Consider the following 24,001-nt stretch of genomic DNA (forward strand, 5'->3'; position numbering starts at 1 on the left):
GACTTTTTACATTTCTTTTAAGACAATAAATGTCCAGACTGTAGTCAAATTGAAGTTTATGTTTTACTATGATTTGGATTTTTTCCAAAAAGAACAAAATTTTCTATATAGCATAAAAATTCATGTATCAGAAAGACTCAAAAGGCTGTTTTTCACTTTGTTCAAGTTTTGTTTCCAGGCATTAAGTGTGTCATACAGTTGTTGCCACTGCTGTTTTCCAAATGTCCGATGTGTACTGTGACTAAAAATTGAAAAATTAAAAACAATGTTAGTCAATCTTTTATCCTTCTGGCATTCTTTTGCAATACTACACACTTGCATCTAGCCAAAAACAAGGTTAAATATACATAAAAGACATAAGCTTCTAATTCTCTTACGCTTCTAAATTATTTTTTAAAAATCTTTACCATATTGATGCTAAACGTTCTATTTTCCTGAACTACATACACCAGACACAAAAGTCATTAGTATTCTAGCCAATGCTGAGCCATTAAATGAAATGTGCTGGAAAATAGGACTCTTTCATTAAATAAGCTAATCACATTCAGTCTGAGCTTTAATAAAATTATGATAAATAGCAACTATTTAACTACAGTCAACTGGTAAGAACACCACCTTCATTCTCTAAACATTTAAGTTGAAATAATCAGGACAAACTAAATTGTTCCACAAAATGCTGCAAAATCTTAAGTGTCTTACCTCACAACTACTTTCCTCTGGGTCTGATCAATTTTGCAGTAAACCATTTTAGTTCTTACTGCTGAAAAAAGATGGTTTACATGATATGTTATATGGAAAATTCCCAAGAAAAACAGCTAAGATATAAAACTAAGTAAACCACAATAAAACCTTACAATTTTCAAATATTTTACAAAGTGACTCTTTCAATCTAATAACAAGCACAGCAATGTGATGGAACCAAGAGGAAGGTCATGCATTTGTCCTATGGTTGCTGGGCAGGCAAATCTGCACTGAATATCACGTACAGTTTTTATTACAAATTCTAAGTGTTCTCCCCTACAATCACATATGGGGGGGGAATACTAATTTCCTACCTAATATTACTTCTTTTTGGACCATTTGAGACTTAGAGCATTAAAAAGAAACCATGTCAACACTTCTGTACGTTTTATTAATCCTGACCATACAATTCCCCTACCTTTCAAATTTAAAAAGCCCAGAAAGAAATTTCTAACAATTAAATCACTTTATAATGCAATTATTTCTGGCCATTTGTAAAAAACATAATGATCAATATTTACAGATCATTTAATATGTGCCAAGCATTGGGCTAAATGCTTTACCTGCATTCATTCATTTAATCCTCACAACTACGTAGTAACTCCTACTTTTCTGTTTCACAGAAGAAGACTTGGCCCTCAAACTAGGTCTGATACTTAAAATCTAGGCTCTTAACCACTGTACTATACTGCCTAAAGGCCTTTATTCTGTATGATTTCAAGGGACAGAACACCAAAAATCACATAGCAATTTGTATTTCCAGTGAATTTTCACCATGCTGCAAAAATAGTCTGCAAATGTACTAAACATACACATCTGCTGTAAGAGACTCTAGCTTTGTTAGCATATGACTCAGTTTCAAGATACAAACTCTTCTATTTGGCAAGGTAGAAGAGAAATTCTAGGAAAAAAATGAAAATGTTCTGCCTTACCATCAATAACAAATGCTTCAACATCATCAGCTCCAATCTGAAGTTCTTGCTGCATTGTATCAAAAGAAATTTCTTTATTTTCCACTGCCATTCCCATAAAAGTAAGCAGTCTCATTTTTGCCATATTCTGTTCATGTAATAGACCTGAATAACACAGGGGTAAAGCCTGATGAATATCCACAATAGTTAAAGATCTGAAGAATCACAACTATTGTGTCAAACTCTTGTGGAAGTCACTGTTAGAGCACTTACAGAGTAATTCTGACAAAGCTGCTTATATCTGCAAACCATAAACTGACCCCATAAATAAATTGTGGAATATTACAATTATTTTTCTAGAACCACATTTCTTTACTACTACACTGCCACAGGTGATAGGTTCAAAATTAAGAACTTTGGATAGGAACAAAGTTATGGGCTACAGGGGCACCTGAGTGGCTCAGTCGGTTAAGCACCTGACTTTGGCCAGGTCATGATCTCACGGCTCATGAGTTCGAGCCCTGCGTTGGGCTCTGTGCTGACAGCCTGGAGCTGCTTAGGATTCTGTATCTCCTCTCTCTGCCCCTGCCCCGCTCATGCTCTGTCTTCTCTCTCTCAAGAATAAAATAAACATTAAAAAAAAAAGAATGGGCTATAAAATGGTATTTTTTAAGCCCTTAAAGTTCTGCACATTTTACATGTTTTAGTTATACATTTTAGGAGATAAAATGTACAAAGTTCATTTCATAAGAACATTTTTACTTAAATTTTTTATTCTTTGTTCTCTATTTAAACACAGGATTCCTTATCTAGTTTTTGTAAACATGAAGCCTTAAAATATTTTCATATACACTCAGTTACGAAAACATTCCATTTCCCTTTAGGTCACTTTGGATTTAACACTTAAGTCAAAACTGCAAAAGTGTGTTTATCATTTAACAATTACAGGCTGGGGCGCCTGGGTGGCTCAGTCGGTTAAGCGTCCAGCTTTGGCTCAGGTCATGATCTCACAGTCTGTGAGTTCGAGCCCCGCGTCGGGCTCTGTGCTGATAGCGCAGAGCCTGGAGCCTGCTTCAGATTCTGTGTCTTCCTCTCTCTCTGACCCTCCCCTGCTCATGCTCTGCCTCTGTCTCAAAAATAAATAAAAACATTAAAAAAAAAAAAAAAATTACAGGCTACACTGATTAGTACTATGAAATGGAACAGTACCATTAACAAGGATACTTGAAGTAGAAAACTGTACAAATAATTCAAATTCTGCCTTATAATTTCTAATGAAACCTGCTGTTACAATTATTCAGATCACAAACAACTGCTAAACCCAAAAGGAAACTTAAATTACCTAGTCCTGATGTTTTCACTTTAAAAAACAAGAAAATGTGAAGAGCGAAGAGATTAAATGACTGATGTGTAGTCAAAGTGACAGTACTAGGCTTAAAAAATACATTCGCTGGGGTGCCTGGGTGGCGCAGTCGGTTAAGCGTCCGACTTCAGCCAGGTCACGATCTCGCGGTCCGTGAGTTCGAGCCCCGCGTCAGGCTCTGGGCTGATGGCTCGGAGCCTGGAGCCTGTTTCCGATTCTGTGTCTCCCTCTCTCTCTGCCCCTCCCCCGTTCATGCTCTGTCTCTCTCTGTCCCAAAAATAAATTAAAAAAAAAAACGTTGAGAAAAAAAAAAAATACATCCGCTTGTAACATAAACAACTAATAAGCAAATAAATATTTACAAATGCTGAATATTCCAATTATTACCTGCTCCTAAGTGGAAAAAGCAGAATTATAACACAATATCCTACTTTCCTGATTTGATGCTAATTTATTAATTATATAAAACAAGCTTCCTAAATTAATCTAAAATTACACATTCCTTTTCTCTAAAATTTCAAATAATGTAAACTGAGCAAATGATCAATCATGTACCCTCTAATAATTAAGAGCCTCAAGTTTCTATTGTTAAAAAAGTTCTAAGCACTCCATAAATAAACTTGAAATTTATAACATATATTAGCAGAAGACAAGGGAAGCCCATTAATATAGGACATAATCGTCTGTTAATTAGCTGTAATTATGATGCAGGCTTTCTATTTGGCACAGATTCAACAAAAACATGATCATCATAACTCAAATGAATGAGGTATCCAAGTAAGTATTGCTAACCGGGTTTAATGGAAATCTACAAGCATCAAAAAATCAATTAGTGCACATTAACCCTAATTAACAAATGCAAATTAGATGCTGATTAACTTTCTGAAGCAAGAAGGTAGCAACTGTATAACACCAGATTACATGTAGACATGTTAGGGCAATTCAGTTGACACAAGATAATGCTTACTGTTGGCCCAAGTTGTCAGTGTTAATAAAACAAAGTGTTTTTGATAAACTGATGCCACCTGTAGAATCCAGATATTCGTAACCAGACTCTGAGTTGCAATAAATGTTAGTAATACATGTAAAACCAAAAATACACACATTTAATAAGATGTTTTGCCTAAAGTATCTTTTACAAATTTCTAATAAAAGATCGCTAATTTGCATACATGTTCAAGAAACTAACGGTAAAATGGAGAATTTGATTTCAAGTTGGCACCATAAATTAGAAATGTTACTCTATGTTCTTCCTATCACAGAGAACTACTACTAAATATTTTCAAGTACAAGAAAATTCTTTAACATTCCCAGTTCTCTGGGTACACACAGTTCTCTTTTAGTATGATAAAATGATAGATACTCCTAAAGTTTCTAAAATCTTTTCTGACATAAATATACATATAAATAACTCTTTTCTACACCCTCTGTGTAGTTACAAGCTTGCCATATATTTAAAAATTTATCAGATAAATGAAGATTATTTCTAGAGTGAATTATGTAAAACCTGATCTGTCTTACACGTGGAAACTGGCATTTAAAAACCTATCAAATTGATGATACTTTAAAACAAGACCCAAACTTAAAGCCATTAGAACTCTTGTTCTCAAAATCAAAACTATTAAGCCAGTGAAGTATGAGTTAAAGACTTGTAGAAAGCTGTGCTTTGTTTCATGAAACTAGAACATTACCTTTGAAGAGGAAGTCACAGTGTTCTGTGTCATATTTCAATTTTAAAGTTATAAAAAAATCTAATTTTATGGAAACATTTATTCATTACTAATATGTCAAAACCTTAATGCAGTAATAAAAAAATGTGCATCATTGAGCAATTTCTGCATTGTCACTGACCCTTGTCTTAAAATGCTGCAATATAGAAAACGTAATTTTAATGCATGCAATAGCTTATGAACCAGTGCTCCTTTGAAACAGTCAATTACACATCAATGGGGGAGTGTCAAAGTGTTAATTACTACTCCTTTTTCCTTGGTGCGTAAATAAAGAGGTTGCTGACATTAACATTCCATCACATAGCTTCATGCCACAAAACAAATTAACTGGGACAGAATGTGGTTTTCTGGGTCTAGTGCACCTGGCAAAGCATTCTACACAAACACACTTGCATCTACTTTATCTTGGTGTATTTCAAATGCCTTATTATGTTCAGAATAATTCAATCTTCCCCAATTCCAATGACTGCAGAAAAATGTACAAGGGATAGAAATTAATGATTACCAAATTGAGGACTAATAATATAATCAAAATAAATTATAAATGTATTTTTCATCTATGTCCCAAACCAGGAAACTAACAATTCAATATTAACATGGAAACTATAACCAACCTCTAAAGTATTCTGATTATTGCCTAGTAGAAAAACAAAGTACCTTAGTTTCATAGTTGACTTCACTCTCCAAAAAATGGCCGTTTTAAAACAATTTAAATCTGTTCAACTACAGATTTTCTAATTTTTCTCTTTGAATTTTATTATGTTAAAATCATGCTCCAGAAGGAAATAAAATACTGAATGTATATAGAATTTGCTCAGTGAGGGTAAGATTAAATTCAACTTAACAAACACTAAGCTCTGATTATCTAGAAAGAAAACTCAAAGATTAAAATCATATAAAGCTAAGACTATGCTGTCTTCAACAAGCTGTAGTTAAGAAAGTTTCTCCCATCATGTAACTTCATTTCCAATTCCATTTACAGCTTCACTTAGATCTGCCTAACAATACCATACACTTCTAGAATTTGTTAATGGGTGGGGTGGGTGTGCACCAAGCATACAATATATTAGACGGGGGGGGGGGGGGGGAAACCCATTTGCTTCAATTATGTAACTATGGCTTCTTTTTAAAAAAGCCCCAAAATGTAAGGAATAAAAGGTCATTTACAAACAAATAATTTGATTTTAAATAAAGCAGCTTTAGTCATCAAAATTTTGTGAGCTATTAAAATGAGTACATCTAAAAGTTGCCATTATGATCAAACTAATGGTGATCCCTGAAGTTGCTTTTCTGCTCCATCCCCATCCACCATTTACAAACACATATATCAATGGAACTACTTCTATCTGAATCTCCTCTAAGCACCTGCTTCTTGCTAGAACTTTATTTCTAAGCTGGCTGGTCTAGTAGATCTAGAAGAAAGGCCTAAAGTCCAAGAAGTTCTTATGGAGAGAAAAAAAGGCCCAGGTTCTCTGATTCCTAGTTTCATGTTCTTTCCACCACAAATGCTACCCTTTACACCTCCTTGGTTTCCAATTCCCAATTCATTCTGAGTAATCTTTTAAACTGTCCACCTAGGTTTGTTGTTGTTCTATCATACATGGTTAGGATAATCTATACAAAAGGCCACAGTCGTATCTGCTGGATCTCACCGTATATGTGAGCTCAAGAACAGCATGTTCCCATTTTTCTTTATACCCTTCCCAAGAATAAACTCCAAAACTTACCAAGTGAATCAATGAAGTCTTTATTATTCTGATAAAACTTGACATACGATGCCAACTTAGCACTCACAAAAATGGTTAAAAGCTACAGACAGAAAATAAAGATATAATATTCAATACAGAATCAAGATTTATACTCAAGATATTTTTAAGGCACTAAATCTCAGCAATGAAACTCTCTATGCTTCTTTTAGTGCAGAAATATCAATCTATTTGATAAAATTACCATTTAAACCATTTGCTTTCATTAAGACACACTTAGATGAAAGAATCAGTAAATTCAGTGAGCTCGAAGTGATTTACCCTCAGTAGTAAAGGCATAGTATAAATGGAAACTAACCCAAAATGTCTTTATTTATACTTGTACTTGAAAAGTGTGTTCATGTGTTTTTAAATATCAGATTTATGCTCCTAACTGGGGCTGGCTGACACCACATACAAGAAGAAATTTGTATTATTTAAGTTCATAACAGTCAGGCAAGTAAGGAGATGAAGGAAAGGGAGAAAGAACAGGTACATTCAGTGATTGGAAAAAAAGGCTTGTCCTAAATTTCATTCTGTTCCTGATATAAAAAGAATAAACAATGGTCTTCCCAGATCTAACAGTCATGCTCATGAATACAAGGAAAAAGAGCTCCGCTTTAGTATGTTACATTTAGAAAAGAATATTTTCCATATTAAAGTACTTACATCATGAATAAGCTCGCCTTCCAAAAATTTGACTGGTTTTAAAGTGAGAAGATGGTCAAAAAGAAATGCATTTGGATCTTTCAATGCTCGTACAATACACCTTAATTATAAAACAAAATACAAGCTCAGTCCTGAGATTCAGGAACTTTTTTCCAACAGACTGCAAAATATATTTAATTCAGTAAAATATCTAAGAGTTCAATATATACACAGCATAAAAAAGTTACCAGATTGGGATTAAAACCGGCCAATAAATCTATTTGTCAGGTATATCTGTTTTAACAAAATAAAATAATAAAGTAGTTGCAGACAAAAATGTAGCTGGAGAGAAAGCATGGCCAAAGTAATCAAAGAGTAAGCAAAACAGCAGTGGCATCTTACCATGTGCCAGACACTGAGTTAAGTGCTTTACATGCATTATCTCACTTGACCCTCGCAACACCCCGGCAGACAGTATTATCATGCCATTTTATCAATGATGAAACAGGCTCAGAAAGAACTTACCCAATAAGTACTCATTAAGAGATGGAGTATTTCAATGTAGGCAGTCTTAACCTCAGTTAGAGATCTCATCCACAAACTATACTTTCTAGCAATACCTATCATGCACAGATCCCTGTGAAGCCACAACCTATAAAGAAGCTATTTCCGTTTTTAGATTTAAGAAACTGATTCTATTATTATTGCTACTAAATAGACCTAGGATTGTTTGAAGCCCTTATTCTCATTAGCAATGGGCTAACTTTTAGCAAGCCACCAACTTTTCCTCATCTACAGACCTTAATATTAAGGTAAACCTTAGATTAAATTCTACTTCTCAGGTTGGGGTGATGACACCCATACCAGCCATACCCTAAACAGAAAATACCATGTGGCTATTCCACATGCGATCTATGGTTATTCCAATACCAAACCATGAATTTTGGTAGCTCTGGTGGAATCACCACAGAGCACACAGTACCAAATGGCTCTGGATCGATGAGAGATGCAAACATGATTTCTGCTGTATGAGAAACACGGATGCTCAACCTCCAAGCTCCAGGCAGCCCCCATCAGAATGTGTTTAACATTACCTGTGGGCATCAACTCGAGCCTGGGAAGCGTTGTCCTCTGTGTAACTTCCCAGCAATTCCACCATGACTTTTGAAGCAGCATCACTAAAAAGAAATACTGCTTTAGGAATTTCAGAATATCTTACTGTCATCCATTCACTCAAAAATATTTACTATGTGCCAAGTACTATGCTGATGATAAATACACTGGTGCCCCAGAGACATGGTCCCTCTCTCTATGGGAAAAATCATGCAACTTTCCTTCTAGTAGGAAAGACCAAAAACTAAGGAAAAATTACAAGTGCCATGATGGTAACCACAAAACAAACAAACAAACAACAAAGAAACAGTAACAGATACGCAAAGAGTAAAGAAAAAGGAATCCAAGTAGATCACTAAAGAAAGCCAACAAACCATGAAAGAACAAGGACCAGAGAAAATCTGTAGAAACCACCAGAAAATAACAAATTGGCAATAAATACATATTCATCAATAATTACTTTGAATGTAAATGGACTAAACAAGCCAATCAAAAGACACAAGGTGACACAGTGGATTAAAAAAACAAACAAAACAGGACCCATCTATATGCTGCCTATAAGAGACTCATTTCAGATCACAAGGGCTTGCAGACTGAAAGGGGATGGAAAAACCTTTAACATGCAAATGGATGTCAAGAGAAAGCCAAGGTAGCATCAGACAGAAGTCTTTAAAAACAAAGACTGGGGCGCCTGGGTGGCGCAGTCGGTTAAGCGTCCGACTTCAGCCAGGTCACGATCTCGCGGTCCGTGAGTTCGAGCCCCGCGTCAGGCTCTGGGCTGATGGCTCAGAGCCTGGAGCCTGTTTCCGATTCTGTGTCTCCCTCTCTCTCTGCCCCTCCCCCGTTCATGCTCTGTCTCTCTCTGTCCCAAAAATAAATAAAAAAACGTTGAAAAAAAAAAATTTTAAAAACAAAGACTGGGGGCGCCTGGGTGGCTCAGTCAGCTGAACGTCCGACTACGGCTCAGGTCATGATCTCATGGTTTGTGAGTTCGAGCCCCACGTCAGACTCTCTGCTGACAGCTCAGAGCCTGGAGCCTGCTTCGGATTCTGTTTCCCTCTCTCTCTGCCCCTCCCCTGCTCACGCTCTGTCTCTCCCTCTCTAAATAAATAAATAAATAAATAAACATTAAAAAAAATAAAAACAAAGACTGTACAAGACACAAAGGACACTACATAATCATAAATGGGACACTCCAAGAGAATATAATAATTATTAATATGTATGCACCCAACATGGGAGTAACCAAATATATGAAACCATTAATAACAAACATAAAAGAATCGATAGTAATACAATAATAATGGTAGCAGGGGACTTCAACACTGCACTTACATCGAGGAAAAGATCATCCAAACAGAAAACCAACAAGGACACAGTGGCTTTGAATGACACACTGGACCAGATGGATTTAACAGACATATTCAGAACATTCCATCCTAAAACAGCAGAATACACATTCTTTTCAAGTGCACACAAAACATTCTCCAGAATAGATCACAGAATAGACCACAAAACAAGTCTCAACAAATTAAATTAAAAAGAAGTCGAAGCCATACCATGCATTTTTTTCTGACCACAACACTGTGAAACTAGAAATCAACCGTAAGAAAAAATCTGGGAAGAGCACAAATACATAGAGGCTAAATAACATGCTACTAAACAATGAATTGGTCAACCAAGAAATCAAAGAAATCAAAAATTACATGGAAACAATCGAAAATGAAAACACAACAGTCCAAAATCTCTGGGATACAGAAAAAGTGGTTTTAGAGAGAAGTTTATAGTAAAACAGACCTACCACCTCAAAAGCAAGAAAAATTTCAAACAAGCTAATTTTATAACTAAAGGAGCTAGAAAAAGAATAAAACCCACACCCAGCAAAAGGAAGGAAATAATAAAGATCAGAGCAGAAATAAATGATATAGGGGCACCTGGTGGGCTCAGGTTAAGCATCCAACTCTTGATTTTGGCTCAGGTCATGATCTCACGGTTCACGAGTTCAAGCCCCACATCAGGCTCTGCACAGACAGCATGGAGCCTGCTTGTGATTCTCTCTCTCCCTTTCTCTGCCCCTCCCCTACTTGCTCTCTCAAAATAAATAAACAAACTTAAAAAAAAAAAAAAGATACAGAAACTAAAAAAACAGATCAACGAAACCAGGAGTTGGTTCTCAGAAAAGATCAACAAAATTGATAAACATCTAGCAAGACACATTAAAAAAAAAAAAAAAAGAGAGGATCCAAACAAAATCACTAAGAGGAGAAATAGCAACCAACACCACAGAAATAAACAACTGTAACAGAATAGTATAAAAACCTGCATGCCAACAAATTGAATAACTGAAGAAATGGATAAATTCCTAGAAACATATAACCTACCAAAACTAAACAAAATTTGAACAAGACCAATCACCAGAAATGAAACTGAACCAGTAATTTTAAAACTCCCAAAAAACCAAAAAATCCAGGCCCAGGTGAATTCTACTGAACATTTAAAGAAGTATTAATACCTATTCTTCTCAAGCTATTCCAAAAAATAGAAAAGGAAAACTTCCAAATTTATTCTATGGGCTTGATACCAAAACCAATAAAGACATCACATATACAAAAAAGAAAACTACAGGCCAATATTGCTCATGACTATAGATGCAAAAATCCTCAACAAAGTATTAGCAAACTGAATCCAACAATACATTTAAAAAAATCACACTCCGGGGGTGCCTGGGTGGCTCAGTTAAGTGCCTGACTCTTGATTTCAGTGCAGGTCATGATTTCACAGTCGTGAGATTGAGCCCCACACAGGGCTCTATGCTGACAGTGCAGACCTTGCTTGAGCTTCTCACTCCTCTCTCTGCCCCTCCCCTGGTCACGTGTGCATGCATGCACATGCTCTTTCTCAAAATAAACAAACAAAAAACTCATACTCCGGGATCAAGTGGGATTCATTCCAGAAATGCAAGGGTGGTTCATATTTGCAAATCAATCTGATACATCACATCAATAAGAGAAAGGATAAGGACCATATGATCATTTCAACAGATGCAGAAAAAGCATTTAACAAAATACAACATCCATTCATCATGAAAACCCTCTGCAAAGCAGATCCAGAGGGAACGTAACTCAACATAATCAAGGCCTCATATGAAAAATCCACAGCCAACATCATACTTAAACTGAGAGATTTTCCCTTAAGGCCAGGAACAAGACAAGGATGTCCACTCTCACCACTTTTATTCAACATAGTACTAGAAGCCCTAGCCACAGTAATCAGACAACATAAAAAATAAAAGGGATCCAAATTGGTAAGGAAGGAATAAAACTAATTTGCAGGTGACAGACACTATATATAAAAAACATAAGACTCTGAAAAAACTATCAGATGGATAAATAAATTCAGGAAAGCCACAGGAAACAAAATCAATGAACAGATATCTGTTGCTTTCATATATACTAATAATGATGCAGCAGAAAGAGAAATTAAGAAAACAATTTACAATCATACAAAAAACACTAAAATATCTAGGAATAAAATTAGGTGAAAAATCTGTATTCTGAAAACTAAAACACTGACAAAGAAATTCAAGATGATGCAAAGATATAGAAAAGACATTACATGCTCATGGGTTAGAAGAACAAACACTGTTAAAATGTATACAACCCAAACCAATCCCCACATTTAATGTAATCCCTATCAAAATACTAACATTTTTTACAGAAAAAAAATTTTTTTACAGAACTAGAACAATTCTACAATTTGTATGGAAACACAAAAAACCCTGAGTAACCAAAGCAATCTTTAAAAGGAAACTAGAAGTATCACAATTCCAGATTTCAAGTTATATTACAAGGTGGTAAGAATTAAAACAGTATGGTATTGGGAAAAAATGATAAAAAAATAAAACCGTATGGTACTGGCATAGACACAGATCAATGGAAACAGAAACTGACAAACCCACAATTATCTGGTCAATTAATCTTCAACAAAGGAGTAAAGAATAACCAATAGGGAAGAAGACAGTCTCTTCAACAAATGGTGTTGTGGAAAAGAGCTACATGCAAAAGAATGAAACTGGACCACTTTCTTAAAACCATACACAAAAATAAACTCAAACTGGATTAAAAGTCTAAATGTGAGACCTGAAACCCTAATACTAGAGGGGACCGCTGGAAGGAATTTCTGACAGTGACTGTAGCAACATTTTTTAAGATATGTCTCCTGAGGCAAGAGAAATAAAAACAAAAATAAACTGATGGGACTACATCAAAATAAAAAGCTTCTTACAGCAAAAGAAACAATCAACAAAATGAAAAGACAACCTATGGAATGGGAGAAGATACTTGCAAATGACATATCTTTTAAATGGTTAGTATCCAAAATATATAAAGAACTGATACAACTCGACAACCCAAAAAACAAATAATCCCATTAAAAAATGGTAAAAGGCTTTCTCCAAAGACATACAGATGGCAACCAACACATGCTCAGTATCATACATCATCAGGGAAATGCAAATCAAAACTACAATGAAATGTTACCTCATACCCATCAGAATGGCTAAAATAAAAAGCCAAAAAACAAGTGTTGGAGAGGATGTGGAGAAAAAAGAACCCTTGTGCACTGCTGACGGGAATGCAAACTTGGTGCAGCCACTGTGGAAAAACGGTATGGAGGTTCCTCAAGAGGTTAAAAAGAGAACTACCCTATGTTCTAGCAATCGCACTACTGGGTATCTACCCAAAGAATACAAAAACATTAATTCAAAGGATACATGCACCTGTATATTTATAGCAGCATTATTTACAACAGACAAACTATGGAAGCAGCCCGTGTCCATCAACTGATGAATGGATAAAGAGGATATATGTGTATGCATGTGTGTGTATTACATATACATGTGTGTATAATAGAATACTGTTCGATTGTGTGTTATATAAATAATACACAATCGAACATTATTCAGCCATAAAAAAGAATGAAATCTTGCCATCTGCAATGACATGGATAGAGCTAGAGTATAATAATACTATGTAAAATAAGTCAGAGAAAGACAAATACCATATGATCTCATGTACATGCAGAATTTAAGAAACAAATGAGCAAAGGGAAAGAGAGAGAGAAACCAAGAAACAGACTCTTAACTCCAGACAAACTGATGATTACCAGAGGGGAGGTGGGTAGAAGGATGGGTGAAAATAGGGGGTGAGGATTAAAGAGTACACTTACCATGATGAAAAAAAATATAAATTGATAGAACACACACACACACACACACACACACACACACACACACACACACGCTATGAAGGAAATAAATGGCAATGTAAAATGTAACAACATTTGGCAATGTAAAATGTAACAACAAATGGCAATGTAAAATGTAACAACACAGCACAGACAGGAAAGTACACAGGGAAAGTCTCTCTCTGAAGGATTGATACAGAAGCTGAAATCTAAAGGATATAAAATAATTGGCCATGAAAAGTGCTGGAGGTGGAGGGTTAGATAATTTTCCAGGCAAAGGGAAGACCAAGTACAGTATAAAGTCCCTAGGTGGAAAAAAAGTTTTGTGCCCTAAAAACCGTTAGGAAAGCATAGCTGTAGTAGAGCCAACACCATATATTCAAGTAACTTTACTAAAAATAGTCTTCCAATTAAATTATCCCTAAAACTGTGCAATTTTAACTGCAGTGAAAAGCACAAAATGCATTCATTCAATTTGAAATCTTGGAAAATGTTTATCTTCACCCTTCATTTCTTCCTTTAAACCGATGAATTTTCAGACAGTTACAGAAAGCTAATTGGGAAAAGTCATTTTTTTTTCTTTGTTTCCTAAAAACACTTCCACACATCTGGATTCAACTTGGGTACAATCAGTAGGAGCTGTATCATTTATTTTAAAAAGTTAAATGGTATTTTTATTTTTTTGAAAGTTAAATGGTATTTTAAAACTTCCCACAAACCTAAGGTTTATTAAATCATACAAATGTAAATATAAAAGTAGTTAAATGGTAACCAGCATCTTAAATATAGTGAAAGAACTGTAAGAATTCAAAGAAAATTTTAAAGAAAAATTGCATTTTACTCGTTCATTATTGTGACACTCTATAAGCACATGTGCATTTCATTTTCTAGTTTTAGTAGTCACAGTATACTTCAATCTAATATATCTTACAGCTAAAGAAATCTAATTTCACAAATATCAGATAAAATAATCCATTTAAAGTACATAGTATCTGACATATAAGGACTCAAGAAATGTTACACGATTTGCACTCATCAACCACCAATATAAATAAAAGGGCAAGGTGAATCTCAGAATTCTAATTCAGAAGCAGGAAAAAAAATTACATTTTACGTGTATTGGGCAAAACCCAAATCTTAAAATTTAAAAGAGCAGTGTGACAGAAACTTTGTGTTTAAATAAAATGGCCATCCTCTTGTCCTTCCTTAGGGTGAGTACTAATTATCCATCCAATGCCCATAATGTGCCAAACACCTGGGGAATACACAATGGTTGACAAATAAGGTTCCTAGCCTTCAGTGAGTATACAACCTCACAAACCTTTCAACAAAGGGTGTTACATGCCATGATAAAAGTAGAGGGTGCTGTAGAAGAAAGGCACCTAACCTAAACATGACAATAGTGTTTTAGGCAGAGAAACAAAGTGGAGTATAGGTCTAGACCAAGGGCAGGCAAACTTTCTGTGAAAGGACAGACAGTAAATATTTTAGGTTTTGTAGGCTATATGGTCTCTGCTGCAACTACTCAAGTCTTGGCAAAAGCAGCTGTAGAAATATGTAAATGAGTAAATATGGCTATGTTCCATTAAAATTTTATGGACACTGACATTTGAATTTTGTATAATGTTCATATGTTATAAAATATTATTCTCCCTTTGGTTTTCTTTCTTAACCATTTTAAAATTATAAAAACCATTTTTAGCTTGGGGACCATAAAAAAAAATGTGCCAGCCCCTGGTCCAGACTACAAAAGAGAAATGTGCTTCTGCAGTTGACACAGGTTCACTAGGTCTCGGGTGTGATAACCAAGAAGAAGGCTGTGTTGGGGGGAAATGCAAGGAGGGAATATCCATATCAACAAAGCATAGTTTTTGTATGTCAATGCACCATACAAAAATAGCATGCCACCAGCCCCAAATTACCTCAGTAGATAGGAGCCCAGGTCAGAAAGGTTTTGCATGCCTATGAATTTTGTAATGTATCCTGAAGAAAATGTGCTGGAAGTTGTGTTTCACAAAATCATGGTTACAGACTGGAGAAAATAAAAAGATTACACTTCAAAATGTCTCAGGAACATAAAGACTAATTTAGAAAGTAAATGAGGGGCGCCTGGGTGGCTCAGTCAGTTGAGCGTCAGACTTCAGCTCAGGTCATGATCTCATGGTTTGTGGGTTTGAGCCCCGCATCGGGCTGTGTACTGACAGCACAGAGCCTGGAGCCTGCTTCTGACTCTGTGTCTCCCTCTCTCTCTGGCCCTCCCCTATTTGCACTGTGTGTGTGTGTGTGTGTCTCTCTCTCTCTCAAAAATAAATAAACATTTAAAAAAAAATTTTTTTTTAAACAAAACTTTCTGGCAGCTGTATTAAGAAAAGGCTGTAGGGGGACAAGACCCCAAACAGAGACCATTTGAGAGACTACTTCAATAATCTAAGTAAGAAATAATGGTAGCTTGGACCATAAGGTAACAGTGGAAGTAGTGAGAAGTGGGTCTGACTTTAGATTTATCAGGGCTGACAGGATTTGATATTGGATCAGATATGGAGTATAAGACAAAAAGAAGAATCATGAAGAAATTCCAGCTTTGTGTTTTGATCAACTGGAAGTACAGAAATGGCATGTCCTGAGTTGGAGAAAATAAAAACAGATTTAGAAAGAAAAATCAATAGCTCACTTTTGCAGATGTTGTTTGAGATGTCTTTTCGGTATCTAAATGAAGCTGTTAACAGGAATAGATATCTGGAGTTCAGAGAAGAAATAGAGGAGATAAATGTGAAAATCACCAGTATATATACAGTATTTAAAGGCATGTAAGGGCACCTGGGCGGCTCAGCTGGTTAGGCATCCAGCTCCTGATTTCAGCTCAGGTCATGATCTCATCGTGTGGGATTGAGCCCCGCCTCAGGCTCTGCGCTGAAGGCACAGAGCCCGCTTGGGATTCTCTCTCTCCCTCTCTCTCTCTGCCCCATCCCCACATTCTCTCTCTCAGGATAAACAAACTTAAAAAAAAATAAAAATAAAGGCATGCAACTGAATGAGAGCACTCAGGCCACAGCTGCTTTCTCCACCAGGTGCCCTCCAAAGCATTTGCAAGTGCATGGGAGCTACTACAGCTGTTCTAAGGACTAGGAGACACCACTAGCATATTAGTAGGTGAGGCCAGGGTTGTGAAATGCCTTGCTTTGAATGTTAACAACCTAGCAACACAAAAACTGTTTCACTCAAAATACATTTGGTACTCAGCCTCCCCCAAAATCACAGCAAAATCAGAAACAACATGCACAGGGAATGAATGTAACTGAAAAGAAAAAGTCCCAGGAATAAGTTATCCTAATGTTTAGAGAAGAAGGAACCCATAAACAAGTTGTGAACGAAGAGAAGAATCAAGAGAGAGGAGCCCCTTGTAGATAAATGTAGAATCACTATGTTGTACACCTGAAATTAATATATGGTATGTCACCTACACTTCAATAAAGAGCGGGGAGGAAGAAGGAAGGAAGCCTCAAAAACCAACTGAAGACAGTGTTTCAAAAGGAAAGAATGATCATCTCTGACAAATGCTGCAGGTATTCTCTAGTATCTTAACACTGAGACAAGTCTAGTAGAGTGTATATGTCCTATTTCAATGTCTCTGAAAATTAAGTTTGGAATTCCTTAGAACCTCAGTCACTTCCCTTCTACATATAACAGACTAAAGACCTTCTGAACAGCAATCAGAGAAATCATCCAGTGAGTAGTCATCATCTCTGATAAGCGCTAGAAATTCAGAGGGAAACTGTTAACACTCATCATTTTAAATTACTCTACCAGAAAAAAGACTACCTTTTTAAAGGTGAGCTTGAAAAAGGAAAAGGAGAGAAGAATAATATCCAACTTTTAATGAGTGTTGTCTCAATGAGCACTTTAGATATTATCTTTTCAGCAACCCCACGAGACGTTAAGTACTTCTACTATTTCCACTTTGAAATTGGAAACTGAGGTACAGAGATATTAAGTAATTTATTTAGAATCATACAAGTAGAAAAGCCAAGACTTGAATCCTAGTAGTCTTGCTCCACAGCCCGCACATTTGAAATGTGAATGAAAATAAAGACTCTTTCTCTAACAGCTTTTAATGTTCTCTCCATTTGAAATGGTGTTTGTTATTAACTATTTACTCTTAACATTTTACTGACTACAGGCTAGAATCCTGCCATAAGTGTGAGAACATATAACAGACAGTAGTCACTGATCAGAATGAAACAGGCTATTAATACAAGATCCCCTGCTTCTCTTATACGACGTTCCAACTTTCACAACAAAAATTTCCTTCTATATTGTTAAATTTAACAAAAACTGCAAAAAGTTTACATTAATTAACATAAGAGAAACTTTGTTTACCCTCTCTAATATACTAAATACCCAGCACTAAAAGCCAGTATAAAAACTGTGCAATAAAACTAAAGGGAAGGCTGTTTACTTTTTCTAAAAGTATTTAACCACTATGTGAAAAGAGAAATTGAAAAGCTAAGTCAAAAAAGTAAGACTATCTTTCAACATTAGTTCTGAAAACTGAGCCAAACCTATCATTTGGTAAGCATCCCAAAGCTGGGTATATAGAATAAGTACTTTGGGCATGAAATTAGTTAGGCTGAATTACAAGCCTTAGAAACCCAAGACCTTGCAGAAGCCATTTAAATAGGTACTCATTTAGTAGAGTCTATTGCAAAATTTGATCTCGGAAGTACTGTTTATATAAGAGACTTTGTGGAAACTTTGATAAACCCTCACTATCATTAAACAGAAGTGGGAGCACTACACCCCATACTAAGACATCAAAGCATCATTAAACACCTTAGTCTAAAGTTATATACAGCTTTCAGATGAACAGCTGTACCATTTTTTGCAACAAAAGCAAGTTTTGCTTTTTAAAAAGCTGAAAGACAGGAAAAACTTTTAAACTTTGCAGTTATGTTTAACTTAGTAGATGAAATTTACAGAAATACATTTACAGCAACTCTGTGAAGAATAAAATAGAGCAAAATCACCCTACTTGTTTTTAAAAACAGCCTCAACTGCTATATTGCCTGTGAAGTTTTAAGTTAGTACACCAATTCTGAGTACCTTTTCTTACAATCCACAAGTGCCTCATAAAGGAGCCTTAAAAGGGTATGTTTCTTTTCAGTGGTGAGGTTCCAATCAGAAATCCATTTTCTAACCTACAAGATTGACAAAAGCAGGAAATTTAGTGAACACAGCTGAACATACTTTCACCATTTAAAAGATAACTTCAGAACATACATATTTGCTATTTACTTTAGCCATAAATTAAATCTATACTTCATATATGCAGAACAAGTATTCCACATAATAACTTACCTGATCCAGCTCAGTTGGAATATACTGGATGGCCCCACAAGATGCTGCCACTTTAATGAGGCTGCAATATACTGTATATCTTACAGGAGTATTCTTATCCATCCCATGGAAAAGGTTGCTTAGCCTGGTTAACAAACAAATAATAAAACAGTGTTTGAGATCAGCAATTATGATGATTAAGTTGAGATTATTTGCTCTCAGGACAAATCTAAGACAAATACTATTAATACTTCACATTACAAGGAGGGAAATGGGGCACAGAAGGTTAAATGACTTGTCCAAGGTTACACTAATAAAAGCCACAGCTGACAGCCAAGTTCCAGAATTCTTGCTTTCAACCATTAAATGATAGTGACATAAAAAGAGACCCTTGAAAAACCAACCCTCTTTCAGTTCTTAACTTACAATTGCAGTCTCAGAGACGGGCGTTCACCTTCCCGAAATTTGACCAGCTTTTCACACAGGCTTTCAATCAGAGCTTCTTGCTTGTCCGGTTCCAGGATCAAGAGAAGTGATACCACGCTGTTCATCACACTTTCAACATCTATACATGTATGGATAACACAGTAGCAATGCTATCATACTTAACATGTCTAATTAAATATATATTTCCAGTGTTTTAAAACACCAAAGACCATTAAACATAAGACACTTTAGGAAGATGGACCTGGCTACTGTAAAACAGTTCAATAATGTGCATTATGCTAAAAATATATTATATGTGAATTCAATGAAACCAATTCTGTTATATAGCTAACATCCAGAAAGCAATTTGTACATTTTATTAAAGAAAAAAGAAATTATTATGTAAGTTTGGTTTTCAACCAGTAGAAGACTGATTTACATGTCAAATACATGGCGTCAATTTTTATTGACAAAATATTCAATAATTTAGAAGTTATTGGTTAGGTCTTAGGCTAGAATGCTTTCCCAACTGAAAAAAACTTTTACATATAAACAGAAAACTATTTAAAAAATGAAATCTGTCAACTTCCTGAGTCATTGATTTTTGAGTGTAAGATACTGACTACATACCAAGTTTAATCTCAAACCTTAACTTAATAAAGATCACAAAATTCCCAACGTTCAAAATTTCCCATTTATGCCAATAAACAAGGAACTAGCCAATTAAGTAAATGTCTTTTAGATTACTTGAAATTATATCCCATTTGATATTTAAAATTTTCAACGTTTTATTTATTTTTGTGAGAGAGAAACAAGAGTACAAGTGGGGGAGGGGCAGAGAGAAAGGGAGACCCAGAATCTGAAGAAGGCTCCAGGCTTTGAGCTGTCAGCACAGAGCCCAACGCAGGGCTTGAACTCACAAATCCTGAGATCATAACCCAAGCCAAAGTTGGATGCTTAACCGACAGAGCCACCCAGGTGCCCCTATCCGATTTGATATTAATATAAACCTATAAAAAGGCAAGAAGAGCTTCATTTTTCTTCAGTTCACCCTGAAATTATCAGTATTGAGTGTATGCACCTAACATTCAAAATACACAACTGATGTAAAAAAGATGTTTTATCAATATAGCTTACTTCGTAAATATACAGATTTAGAATAAACCGAAAGTATATGCAAAGAGAAGATTAAAGACAAACAAGGTTTAACAGTTCTACAACAAATACAACTTACGAGAAAAATTTAAAAGTAGATCCTTTATGATCAGTAAGAAATATTACAAAAAATTAAAAACAAACCTTTATCATCTTCCTTCAGACATACATCACAAGCCTCAATAATCTGAGCCAAATCTACATGAAGTCCACCTTCTGCGTTCTCTTCTGAAATTTCAGCTCCTTTAGATTTCAGATAAGCTCGAAGTTCAGCAGCCTATTGAATCAAGTAAGACTGATAAACATCTATAAAACCGGCAATGCCAAAATTCAAAATCCCAAACCATTCTTTTTCGGGGGGGGGGGGGGGCCCGCCGGAGGGAATGTAAATACTATACTTAACAATGACTTTAAATTATTATGCTGAAGTGCCTCTCCCCCACCTTAGGCCTCATCACAACCCCACAGGAGCCACAGATTTTCGACAAAACCAAGAGACTACACAAACCCACTATGGCCCACATGGATCACCTTCAGAATTTCTCTATCACCTATATGCTGTTGAACTTCCAGTGCATAAAAAACTTCTTTTTTGAGGAGGGGGCTGTATGTGGAGGAGAATTAATCTGACCTGGTAAAAATTCAACTTGTTTTGAAGAAATGCAATTTTATTGCTACATAATATAGCTATCTTAAAAAGGTAGACATTTGCCATTACCTTGGCAAGTAGGTAATCATGTGTCAATAAAATGTCTGAGAACCTGAGACCAGCATTTTGGGAGACACAAAGATAAAAGCATGATGCCTTTGAATGATGTCTTGAATATAATACTTTTCAAACTGGATCTACTTTATAACTAATCTTTTAGAATGCAAAATACATATCGGGATCAGAGAGCACCTCTGGACCTAAAAAAACATAACTACAGTTTCACATTCAGGTATTCAGACATTTTCTATTCTAATGCATATATATTAATATTTAGTAAGTTGTTCTTTTGAGGCCTTGGTATTTATGGCAGCCAAACATGAATGTAGATGGTATTTAAAATAATAAAATGAAAAACTGAAACAGGGAGATGAAAGAATACCATTAATAAATGTATAGGTATCACATTTTCTAAGCCCACAAACATGTTTGGCTGCCTAAGAAAAGTACATTTTATCTGTAGGTCTGATGGTGTTACCCTTTCAGATAACAACATAGTAACTTCGCCTGTGAGTTGCTATTATAAACAAGATTTCATGAAACAAATGTCACCACAGAACACAAAAACACCACTGGGGAACATGTTTTCTATGAAGGAAACTGTCCAAAAAAACACACGAAAAAAGCATTCGTTCAGCTTCTGCTTTGTTGATACAAAGCAGATTCTTTCTAAGAATCATTCAATCAACAGTTTGTTTTTATCTGTCATGCTCACCGGCTCCAAGTGGCTGTAGAGAAGTACAAGTGAACGACAAAATTCTGAACTACATTTCTGAACTCTAATCAAACATAGAATTTGAAGTTAAATTTCTGAAGCAATCACATTAGCTACCTGAAAATAGCTGGTGTCAAACTGTTGTATTACAAGAGTAGCATAACCTAAGTAGAAATGACACTTTAAAACTGAAATGTGGCCAATGACAAGAACTTCCTGTTCCCTGCTACAAATTCCCTCCTATGTTAAAATCAAATACTTTTTATGGGCAATCTAACAGCCAATTTGTTGCTAACATCACTCCATTAATATCCACATATGGGGTTTTTTCATGGTCTTCTACATTTTCCTTTCTAAGTGCTCAACTCCTTCCCTAGTCTTTTCTCCTCTCCCCCTTTCTTCGCTCTTCAGGGCTGAGAATGTGCACTTTTACCATGGGGGAGGGAGTGGGAATCCCATCTGTAATTCCACGAGATATCTTAGGGCAGTAATGGCGTTTTCTTCTATGGAAACGAAATTTCCATTTAAGTGGAGTAGCCAAAAATACAAAACAACACTTGCGATTTCACAGAATACGGTTTTAAGTTCTACAAAATCAACTTAGTGACAATACGTTTCATGTATGTTTTAACTCCCACCAACTTTTGTTATGGAAAAAAACTGAGAAATATTAAGCCATGCATACAAAACACCAAGCCCGAAATAGGAAATTTTTAAATATTAGGATGGTTCACCAGATGTGAGGGTGGAACTGACGTTCTATTTTCAGTTTTCGTAACTCTCACTCCTGCACAAGAAAGAAGATACGGCCTATGTATAAAAGTAGGGTCACCTGTGCCTCTGTGATCGCATAATAAAACCATTTTCACCTTTAGTACAAAATTACTTTACCCTAGTCTGCTAACGCTGTCTAAAGATTCGCCACCTCCCACTCCGGATGTGGCTGCATTTGGGAGGCGGAAGCAGACACCATTCCCAGTCAGTCAAAAAGTAGTGTCGTCAGAAGTGAATCGGGTTGGAAAAGTCCCGACGCCAACCAGGAAGCTAGCTGGGTGTAAAGTCTCGGGCCAAGCGCTGGAACGGGCGGCCGGCGTGCTAATGCTACTCCAGGCCACAAATTAGCGCCTTGCCTCACGGCCTCCTTATTCGCGTGTGTGATGTGATGTGCGGCTCTCAGCTCCGCGGCGACTCCGCCTGGTCCCGGCGGAGCCCCGACTGGTCCCGGCTCAGCCCCGACTCAGCCCTGACTCAGCCCCTCACACCCTTGAGGACTCCCCCAACCCCACCCTGACGGCGGTCGCGGCCCGGGAGCACACCTGATCTTCCTCACTGATATCAATGAAGGCCGGGACGCTCATGGTGAAGGCCCAGGCACCGCGGTGGCTCCGCTCACAAAACCACGCCGACCGGAAAAGGGAGCTGCAGCGCGCGGAGGCGCCTCACAACCGCTTCCGGGTTACCCAGCGCTGATCTTGTGAGGCGGGATCACCGGAATGGGCGGGGCTACGGGGCCAATCCCACGGCACTCTGGGGGCGGAGCAGTCGCGTTGGGGCGGGTTTCATAGGCAAGCTCCCGCGGTCTTCGTCCGGGCGCCCTTGCTTCTAACCTCTAGGATGATGTCGCTTGTTACCCTTCGCGTTAACTCCCGTCTTGCGCTTTAGCGCACCTCCTTTTTGAAATCTATTCGGTCAATAAAACCTGTGCTCAAAATAGTCGTTCTTTTGCAGCCACTCCCCTCTGCCAGCCAGTCTCCCAGACCTCACTGAAGGGTGCCTCGCGTTTTGCTCCCTCCAGCCACCAAGACTTGGCTCTTGGCAGTCCTAAAGAGGCTTCAAGTTTTAAGTTTTTTTGCTGAGCCCGACAGTTTTTTTCGACTTAAAATTTATTCCACTTTTCAGAGCGTATTGAGGGACTTGCTACCAGGCTGTGTTCTCTAAGCTGGGGATAAACAGTAGCTTCCAAAAGAAGCGCCCTCATGCAGCTTACATTCCAGCGGGCGCCCAGAACGTAAACATTTCAAAGTAATTAGAAAGGCAGCCCTGGATGGCATCGTATTTTACCTCATGGCCTCCAGAGTAGAATTCCTAGGGATGGAATCCCCTGCTGCACCATTTCACATACGTATGATTTGGGGCAATTGCTTAACATCTGTGTTTTCAGATTCCT

The 24,001-nt window shown here is 36.7% G+C and overlaps 1 protein-coding gene across 1 annotated transcript; it reads right to left on the reverse strand.

Annotated features, from left to right (window-relative positions):
* Positions 1-44: 44 nt before the first annotated feature.
* Positions 45-23,281, reverse strand: EIF3M (eukaryotic translation initiation factor 3 subunit M). Its single transcript, XM_040495517.1, has 11 exons — positions 23,151-23,281; positions 20,555-20,687; positions 19,256-19,394; positions 18,851-18,974; positions 18,596-18,690; positions 8,233-8,316; positions 7,160-7,259; positions 6,473-6,554; positions 1,674-1,817; positions 700-760; positions 45-241 (listed from the first exon to the last, which is right to left on the reverse strand). The coding sequence occupies exons 1-11, from the start codon at positions 23,190-23,192 to the stop codon at positions 121-123; spliced, it is 1,125 nt and encodes a 374-aa protein (XP_040351451.1). The 5' UTR covers positions 23,193-23,281; the 3' UTR covers positions 45-120.
* Positions 23,282-24,001: the final 720 nt, after the last annotated feature.

The sequence above is a fragment of the Herpailurus yagouaroundi genome, unplaced genomic scaffold, assembly GCF_014898765.1.
Source record: "Herpailurus yagouaroundi ecotype Mexico unplaced genomic scaffold, PumYag 187, whole genome shotgun sequence".
In the NCBI taxonomy this organism is placed as follows: Eukaryota; Metazoa; Chordata; class Mammalia; order Carnivora; family Felidae; genus Herpailurus; species Herpailurus yagouaroundi.